This window comes from Pelophylax lessonae, assembly GCF_965119305.1.
Source record: "Pelophylax lessonae genome assembly, chromosome: 13".
Taxonomy (NCBI): domain Eukaryota; kingdom Metazoa; phylum Chordata; class Amphibia; order Anura; family Ranidae; genus Pelophylax; species Pelophylax lessonae.
This window is the reverse complement of record NC_138780.1, coordinates 94,636,548-94,646,547: the sequence shown is the minus strand read 5'-3', so window position 1 is coordinate 94,646,547 and position 10,000 is coordinate 94,636,548. Positions and strand designations below refer to the sequence as shown.

Here is a 10,000-nt window from a genome sequence, read left to right as displayed (position 1 = left end):
ACCAAGCCCGCCTTCCAGCAGGACCCTTCCCGCAGAGAACGGTAAGAGAGGCCGGGGATCGGGCAGGCCCGGCGGACGGAGCCGTGTCTGACACATGATGTACACAGAGCCCCGCACATGTGCTGCCATGACACCGCCGTGTGCCCTGCCACGGGCTCCGGGGATGTGTGCCAGGATGGCAGCGATGGTTTGCTGTGCCAACTTTACCCGTCTGGTGTGCAGGCTAGAGGCTGTGTGTACATGGAGACGTGTGCCAGGTGACAGGGCACAACTTTGTTTGCTTTATTACATTGTGTGCATGGCTGGCAGCCCATAGTGACATTCCTGATACATAGAATGGTCGTCTGGATGTAGATGTGATCACTAGATGGGAAGTCCAGAGGGTGCTGACCCCCATATGGGGCATTTAGAGGGTGCTGACCCCCATATGGGGCATTTAGAGGGTGCTGACCCCCATATGGGGCATTTAGAGGGTGCTGACCCCCATATGAGGCATTTAGAGGGTGCTGACCACGAGACAGGGAGTCCAGAGGGTGCTGACCCCCATAAGGGGCATTTAGAGGGTGCTGACCACAAGACATGGAGTCCAGAGGGTGCTGTCCCCCAGAAGGGGCATTTAGAGGGTGCTGACCTCGAGACAGGGAGTCTAGAGGGTGCTGACCCCCAGAAGGGGCATTTAGAGGGTGCTGACCTCGAGACAGGGAGTCTAGAGGGTGCTGACCCCCAGAAGGGGCATTTAGAGGGTGCTGACCTCGAGACAGGGAGTCTAGAGGGTGCTGACCCCCAGAAGGGGCATTTAGAGGGTGCTGACCCAGAGACGGGGAGTCCAGAGGGTGCTGACCCCAAGATAGGGCATTTAGAGGGTGCTGACCCCGAGACAGGGAGTCAGGAGGGTGCTGACCCCCATACGGGGCATTTAGAGGGTGCTGACCACTAGACGGGGAGTGCAGAGGGTGCTGACCCTGAGACGGGGAGTCCAGAGGGTTCTAACCCTCAGAAGGGGCATTGAGAGGATGCTGACCCTGAGACGGGGAGTCCAGAGGGTGCTAACCTCAAGACAGGGCATTTAGAGGGTGCTGACCTGGTAACAGGGAGTCCAGGGGATGCTGACCCCCAGAAGAGGCATTTAGAGGGTGCTGACCCCAAGATGGAGAGTCCAGAGGGTGCTGACCCCCAGAAGGGGCATTTAGAGCGTGCTGACCCCGATAAGGGGAGTCCAGAGAATGCTGACCCCCAGACTGGGCATTTAAAGGGTGCTGACCCCGAGACGGGGAATCCAGAGGGTCCTGACCCCAAAAGAGGGTATTTAGAAGATGTTGACCCTAAGACAGGAAATCCAGTGTGTGTTGATCCCCAGACAGGGAGTCCAGGGGATGCTTACCCTAAGACAGGGAATCCAGATGGTGCTGACCTCGACGGGGCATTTAGAGGGTGCTGAACATAAGATGCGGAGTCCAGAGGGTCCTGACCCCAAGAGAGGGTATTTAGCAGCTGTTGACCCTGAGACGGGAAGTCCAGTGGGTGCTGATTCCCAGATAGGAAGTCCAGAGCCTGCTGATTCTCAGACAGGGAATCCAGAAGGTGCTGACCCCAAAGCAGGGAATCCAGATGGTGCTGACCCCCAGACAGGGCATTTAGAGGGTGCTGACCCCAAGACCAGGCATTTAGGGGTGCTGACCTCCAGAGGGTGCTGAACCCATGAGGGGGAATCCAAAGGGTGCTGACCCCAAGACAGTGAATCTAAATGGTGCTGGCCCTGACAGGGCATTTAGACTGTGCTGACCCCGAGACAGGGAGTCCAGAGGGTGCTGATCCCCAGAAGGGGCATTTAGAGGGTGTTGACTCCGAGATGGGGAGTCCAGAGGGTAATGACCCCACAGCAGGGCATTTAGAGGGTGCTGACCCCAAGACAGAGTCTAGAGGGTGCTGACAGCCAGAAGGGGAGGGTGATGACCCTGGGATTGGGAGTCCAGAGGGTGCTTACCCCAAGACAGGGCATTTAGAGGGTGCTGACCCCGAGATGGGGAGTCCAGAGGGTGCTGACCCTTAGATGGGGCATTTAGAGGGTGCTGACTCTGAGACGGGCAGTCCAGAGGGTTCTGACCCTCAGACAGGGCATTTAGAGGGTTCTGACCCCGAGACAGGGTGTTTAGAAGATGTTGACCCTGAGACAGAAGTCCAGTGGGTTCTGATCCCCAGACAGGTTGTCCAGAGGGTGCTGACCCATAGACATGGAATCCAGAGGGTGCTGACCCCCAGCCAGGGCATTTAGAGGGTGCTGACTCAAAGACAAGGCATTTAGAGGGTGCTGACCCTGAGATGGGAAATCCAGATGGTGCTGACCCAGAGACGGGGAGTCCAGAGGGTGGTGACCCTGAGACAGGAAGTCCAGAGTGTGCTGATCCCGAGCTGGGGAATCCAGATGGTGCTGTCCCCCAGACAAGACATTTAGAGGGTGTTGACCTGCAGAGGGTGCTGAACCCCAGAGGGGGAATACAGAGGGTGCTGACCCCAAGACAGGGAATCAAGATGGTGCTGACCCCGACAGGGCATTTAGAGGGTGCTGACCATGAGATGGGGGGTCCAGAGAGTCCTGACCCCAAGAAAAGGTATTTAGAAGATGTTGACCCTGAGATGGGAAGTCCAGTGGGTGGTGATCCCCAGACAAGGAAGTCCAGAGGGTGCTGACCCCAAGGCAGGGAATCCAGATGGTGCTGACCCCCAGACAGAGCATTTAGAGGGTGCTGACCCCAAGACAAGGCATTTAGAGGTACCTGACCCCCAGAGGGTGCTGACCCCCCAGAGGGAGAGTCCAGAGGGTGCTGATCCCAAAACAGGGCATTTAGAGGGTGTTGACCCCCAGACAGTAAATCCACAGGGTGTTTAAATCAAGACGGGGCATCTAGAGGGCACTAACCCCTGTACAGGGAGTCTAGATGGTTCTGAACCTAAGATGGGGAGTTTATAAAATTCTAACCCAAAAGAGTCCAGAGCTTGCTGATCCCAAGACAGGGATTCTAGACGGTGCTGACCCCCAGACGGGGCATCTGAAGGGTGCTGACCCTCAGTGGGGGAGTCCAGAGTGTTCTGATTCCCAGACAGAGAATCCAGAGGGTGTTTACTTCAAGACGGGGCATGACTACCAGGAAGTCTAGATGGTTCTGAACCTAAGATGGGGAGTCCAGAGGGTGCTGACCCCAAGAAGGGGAGTCTAGAGGGTGCTGACCCTCACACGGGACATTTACAAGGTGTTGACCTCAAGACAAGGTATTTAGGGGGTGCTGACCCCCAGAGGGGGCTGAACCCCAGAGGAGGAATCCAGAGGGTGTTTACCCCAAGACAGGGAATCCAGATGGTGCTGATCCCAACAGGGTATTTAGAGGGTGCTTACCCAAAGGCAAGGCATATAGAGAGTGCTGACCCCCAGAGGGTGCTTAACCCCAGAGGGGGGCATCCAGAGGGTGCTGACCCCAAGACAGGGAGTCCAGAGAATGCTGACACAAAGACAGGGCATTTTGAGGGTGCTGACTCGAGACGGGAGTCCAGAGGGTGCTGATCCTCAGACAGGGAATCCAGAGGGTACTGACCTCCAGACAGGGAATCCAGAGGGTGCTGACCCACAGACAGGCAAGCCTGAGAGTGCTGATCTCCAGACAGGGAATCCAGAAGGTGCTGATCCCCAGACAGGCAATCCAGAGGCTGCTGGCTCCAGAGGGGGAATCCAGAGGGTTCTGACTGAAAGACAGGGAATCCAGATAGTGCTGACCCCCAGAGGGGGAGTCCAGAGGGTATTGACTCCCAGACAGGGAATCCAGAGGGTGCTGACCCCCAGACAGGCGATCCTGAGAGTGCTGACCTCCAAACAGGGAATTCAGAAGGTTCTGATCCCCAGACATGCAACCCAGAGGGTGCTAACCCCAAAACAGGGAGTCCAGAGGCTGCTGGCCCCCAGAAGAGTAATTCAGAGGCTGTTGGCTCCAGAGGGGGAGTCCAGGGGGTGCTGACCCCCAGACAGGGAGTCCAGAAGGTGCTGATCCCCAGATGGGGAATCCAGAGAGTGCTGACCCCCACAGGGGGAGTCCAGAGGGTACAGCCGCCCAAATGGGGTATCTAGAGGATGCTGACCCCCAGACAGGGAGTCCAGCGAGTGCTTACCACCACACAGGGCATCTAGTGGGTGCTGACCCCCAGGCAGGGATCCGAGAGGGTGCTAACCCTCAGCCAGGGGGTTCAAAGTATGCTGACCCCCAGACAGGGAGTCCAGAGGGTGTTTACCATGACAGAGGGCATTTAGAGGTGATGACTCGCAGGCAGGGAGTCCAGAGGGTGCTGACCCCGAGATAAGGAGTCCAAAGGGTCAGACAGGGAGTCCAGAGGGTGCTTAGCACCATAGAGGGCCTCTAGAGGGTGTTGACCTCAGACAGGGAGTCCAGAGGGTGCTGACCCCCAGATGGGGCATCTAGAATGTGCTGACCCTGAGACAGGGCATCTTGGAGGTGCTGACCATGAGACAGGGCGTCTAGGAGGTACTGACCCCCAGACGTATCTAGGAGGTGCTGACCATGAGGCTTTTGGGGATAGAAGGGAGCCTGCCGAACGTAAGTATTACAGCTTATTGCTCTACCTCCCTAGACTTAACAAACCTTTAACCTTTGCGATTGGTGGGGGTGGCAGTTTTTGTGTAATTCCTAGAGATGGCCTTTCAATTTACAGATCTTGCTTTAAAACCCTACGGCTCCTTTCACTCAGGGAGACCGTTCAGATCCACCTGTCCGTTTTTCAGGCGGATCTGAACGGATGCCCCATGCATCTCTATCGGGCATCGGATGTCGGCGGAGACATGTCCGCTGACATCCGATCCGATCCATCAAAACCGGACGGATGGAAACCCTATTTTCCATCCGTCTGGCGGATTGGATCAGACAGACGGTCCGTTATCATCCAATTCCCCCATAGACATGATTGGGGACCTGACAGCTCTGTCTCCGCACACAGCCAGAGCTGCCATCTTTCTGCTCAGCGGGGGATCGGCGAATCGATCCCCCAATGAGAAAAATGGAGTCCGCCTGACGGACTCCCTGTGTGAAAGGGGCCTTACTGTAAAGGTAGGTCCACATAGAAGGTCCTTATGGTCCTGGAACAGGGGGAATAAGCACAAAGAACAATATAAAGAATGTTTAGTCCTTTCATCAATTTTATGTATGTGTCGTTATTTAGCTCATATAATTGTAAAGTATAAAAATTTGCAGCTATGAATAGAAAAAGAATATTGTATAAACTTTGGGAAAGTAACACAGTTCATAAAACAATGCACTTTCTGTGTGATGATATAAAGATAAGGCTAAGCCCCGGTTCACACTTGTGCGTGTGCGGGGTTCGCATGTAATATCGGAGCGCACTGCTCTGACATTACATGCGATCGGCTGTGCGGTGCGAGTTTAGCCATACAGTTTGTATGGCTAAATTCGCACCGCAGCCGCACCAAACACGCACAGGACCCTTTTTTCTAGCCGCATCAGAATCGGATCGCACAGCGGTTCACACTTGTGCGATCTGATCCTGTGCGAGCTGCACGATCGCACTGCGATATGCGATCAAACTGGGGGTGTCGTTAAGATTACATTGACACCCCCAGCGTATCGCATATGGCAGTGTGAACTGCCGGGGGTGCGTGTGCGATGCGGGAACAGGCTGCGAATTCGCAGCCTTCCCGCATCGCATATATGTGAACCGAGCCTGAAAAGCCAGCATTTGGACAGAGAAAAGAATGCGTGTGAAGCAAAGGACAATGGGGGGGATTTACTTAAGGCAAAAAAACAATTCACTTTGCTGGCTTCTGTCATCCAATCATGTGCAAAAGAAAATGCTATTTTTTCCCTTTGCACAGGTCTAGTATTCTTTGCAAAGTGAAATTTCACCACATTCATTAGGCTCTGGCGCAAATTCCCTTGCAAAGTGAACACTCCGGAGTAGTGTGTAATTCCAAGTCACATAGAAAAAATAGAATTAGCGTATATAACACCTCTCTGGCCGGCTTGCCATTGATTTTTTAAAAAGCAAGATGAACATGGCTGTACCATCCACCTTTACTCCCAGGCAGAGAAATATGGCCGATTTTATTTAGTACGGCCCTCCTGCGGCCAGGTGCAGAGTGTCTAAAAGTGTACAGAGCAGAGTTCTTCTTTAGTGCTTTCTGAGTGGAATGTGTTCTAGGTCCATCAAATCTCACTTTACACAAATGCATTTTATTAGCTTGGTTAGATGTTAATTCCTTTGCAGAAAAGCATATTTAGGTTTATTTTGTTACCGCATATAGTACAATGTTGTATACATATAGCAACCAACCAAAGATGCTTTTAATAAGAGGAACTTGCTGAGAAGTAAAAGCTGTTGAGTGGTCAGTTGGATCTGGGGGGGTCAGTTTTAGAGATGGGCTCGTGCGTGTTTGAGTGCCCATGTGTTTGATCCCGCCAGGAAGCCAACACTGCACTCTGCCAATCACAGGCAGTGAGACATTTCCCGGCCCGCAGCTGCACAGATTGGAAAATGTCTCAGTGCCTGTGATTGGTGGAGTGCAGTGCCGGGCACGTGGGGACTTGAACACGCCCGAGCCCACCTCTATTCAGTTTTATGAAATATCTCCCAATATTAATAATCTGGATGGTTACGTTATGTCAGGTGACCAGCTATGTACTATGGAGATGTAATATGTCATGTACATTTGCTATTCACATGAAATACACATATATGCCTGCTAAACAGAGAGCTCACTATGTTCAATAACAGCATTTTTCGGGGACCCAGATGTAATAAAAGATGTATAAAATGCTTATTAGGATAGCTAAAATATTTGTTCTTTGACTACACTGCCTGGTTGTAGTGGTAATACTGTGGCGCTAATCCTATTTATAAAGTGCCAAATATAAAACTGAATATAGCAGTCCTTGGGTGTCCACTTCAAACCAAAGGTGTAGAGAGCCGCAGCCCCGGAGAACCACCACCAACACACTGATCACACTGCCTCTTACCAGCGATGGATGACCCTCATTACAAAGATCTAACACGGCCAAATGATTACAGTGCAGTAGAGCTGCACAATTCTGGCCAAAATGAGAATCACGATTTTTTGCTTGGAATAAAGATCACGATTCTCTAACGATTCTCTGTGTAACATCTTTTACATTATAAAAAAAATTGGGTTAACTTTACGGTTTTGTTTTATTTTTTTATTCATTAAAGTGTATTAATTGCGTTTGAAAGACTGCTGCGCAAATACAGTGTGACATAAAATATTACAACAATCACCATTTTATTCTGCAGGGTCTCTGCTAAAAAAAAATAATATATAAATGTTTGGGGGTTCTAACTACTTTTCTAGGAAAAATAAACTGATTTAACTTGCAAGCAACAAGTGTAGGAAAAAGGTTTAGTCTTTAAGAGGTTAAACTTCCTTCCTCCGTCAGAGGGAAAGAAAAGATACAATGTAATCATTTGTGTTTACAGTTCAGTGGGAGACTTATGCTGATAGGCTTTTGGGAGGCTTTTTTTTACAGCTGCTCCCTCACAGCCATGTAAAGAATCGAGCAAGTGTCATGTTAAGATCGTCAGGGGGAGTGAATCGCGATCTTGATTCTGTTACGATTAATCGTGCAGCTCTACAGTGCAGTAATGATCCTCCTCCCAGATGACACAGGGCTCACAAGTTCAACCACATGAAGGCTCATGGAATACAAAGCAAGACACTCGTCATAGTGCATAAAACTATTTATTTCCACGCACGGTTAAAAACACTTACATTCATATAAAGCATAATAGGCATCCTGTCTAGTAATGAGTGTTCCTCTCCGTGTAACGCTATATGCCGAAAACCACCAACAAAATGGCCGCTCCTCCACGTGTCGGCGTGCGTCACCGTGAGCGCCACCCGATGCGTTTCGTCATCAGCATACGTCGTATAGGGGTCACGACGGTGGTGGTTCAAAGGGGCTGCGGCTCTCTACACCTTTGGTTTGAAGTGGACACCCAAGGTCTGCTATATTCAGTTTTATATTTGGGACTTCATAAATAGGATTAGCGCCACAGTATTACCACTATTCTCTTGGATCTGTATATTATTCCAGATTTGTGTGGCTGCTCTCCGCTTATTCATGTTTTAAATTTATTTTATTTTTATGTAGCGCAGCAATACTGCTATACACTGCCTGGTTGTAGCCTGTAATATTGTCTGGGTTCACAGCCAATGGTTGAAAGTTTGTCATTGTAAAGCTGCAGTGTTGAAATGTAAAAAAAATGGTTAAAGTAGAGCGATTGGTAAAAAAAAAAACTGGTATAAAGTACAATAAAAAAATATTGCAGCACATTGAGAATATTTCTTCTCCAGCTTGAGAATGGAATGGGTTGTAGTAGATTCATTGTTTAGAAAGATGTTGGCAAGTTTAAAATTGGTGAAATCTGTCTACTAAGCTGACTTCATCGGGTTGTTTTCACCTTTTGAAAATTGGGTTATTTTCACGTATCTGTCTGGCGGCCTCTCCGCGCTCCTCTTTTCATTGCGCTCGTGTGCCATGGCACTTTCATTCCAACGGGTGAATCAAACTCTGCTTGACGGCTAGAGACAAGATTTGCTTGTTAACTGTTACCTGGTTTTGTAAAGTGGACCCCCCCCTTTTTCTCATACCTTATCTGAACCCCCCCCCCCACCATTACCAAAATTAGCGTTTTGGAATAAGTACATAAAATCAGTATTGATTGCCTTATTTCTTATTGTGTTCCTGTATGCTAATGTCCCATTTCTCCTCCATGGCCAACTTCTTCCACGTTTTCTGTGATGTCTGCCCCAGATCTCACCCACATGTTGTTCCATCGTGCACAATTTGTTATCTAATTTGTTGCCATGGCTTCAGTAATCTGAGCCCAATATGCTTCCCCACACTCATGCTGTTGAAGTCATGGTAACATATAAACAATTAAAAAAAATGCCTTTCCCCCCCAAGATATTGCAAAATTTCACAGTTTAGGGATGAGATCTCCCTGGCAGGCACTGGTGATGTAACCTTTCCAGGACGCAGCTGGGAGGCAGAGCGGCATTACCAGTGCCTCTGAATACCTGGAAGTTGAATTAAATAAAATGTATGTACCAAAATAAATCTTTTACTTTAAAACTACTTGAAGATGTTGTGAGATCAGCATGAACCAGGACTTTTTAGCTTTGGGGGTGGGAAGGTCCACTCTGAAGTCTACAAGTGGGGCTCTTTAAAGCTAGTCAGGTTGCAAAAGGACACTACCGTGTTTCCCCAAAAATAAGACCTACCCTGGAAATAAGACCTACTGTGATTTTCGGGGAGGGACGAAATATAAGCCCTACCCTGAAAATAATCTCTAGTTTAAAGTAGTTATAAAATCCTAGAATCCACTCTATTACAGTTTTATATAATGTCCAATGTGTGTGTTTCTGTAATATAATTGTGCCAAATACCTTCAGTACAGCGCCGCTCGCACTCATCTGACCTCCGGCTGCTCTTCTCCCAGCTGTCAGCAGGGGATCTCGGCCCCTCCCTCTCCAGTGCTCGGAGCGGGGAAGAGAGCTCCAGCGGGTCACGGAGGCGCAGAGCGACGCTGTAACGAAGGTATTTGGCACAATTATATTACAGAAGCACACACATTGGACAGAATATAATACTGTAATAGAGTGGATTCTAGGATTTTACAACCAGTTTTACTGGCAGGCCGGGAGGGAGAGAAGACAGCACATTACATGATAAGACCTACCCCCAAAATAAGCCCTACTGTGTCTTTTGGTGCCAAAATTAATAAAAGACCTGGTCTTATTTTCGGGGAAACATGGTAAAAATACCCCAATACAGCATTGACTTCCAGTGGGGAAAAAAATTTCTTTCTGATCCCTAAGGACTTGGAGACATGTGGATATTCCCTGGATCAACTATTCATGGTGTTATTACCTCTAAAAATTAGTATCCAGTTATATTATAAGCATTTAGGA

At 49.5% G+C, this 10,000-nt stretch overlaps 1 protein-coding gene across 7 annotated transcripts in view; it reads left to right on the top strand.

Moving 5' to 3' along the window:
• The window catches only part of NPAS3 (neuronal PAS domain protein 3), a 676,849-nt gene that overhangs the window by 34,886 nt on the left and 631,963 nt on the right, over positions 1–10,000 (top strand). For 2 of the 7 annotated variants that reach the window (XM_082275691.1, XM_082275693.1), the window contains exon 1: positions 1–41. This exon is cut by the window's left edge. The exons of the other annotated variants lie outside the window; for them this stretch is intronic. In XM_082275691.1, coding sequence (XP_082131817.1) covers positions 1–41 — 41 coding nt within the window. The remainder of the gene's footprint in view (positions 42–10,000) is intronic. 7 annotated transcript variants of the gene reach the window in all.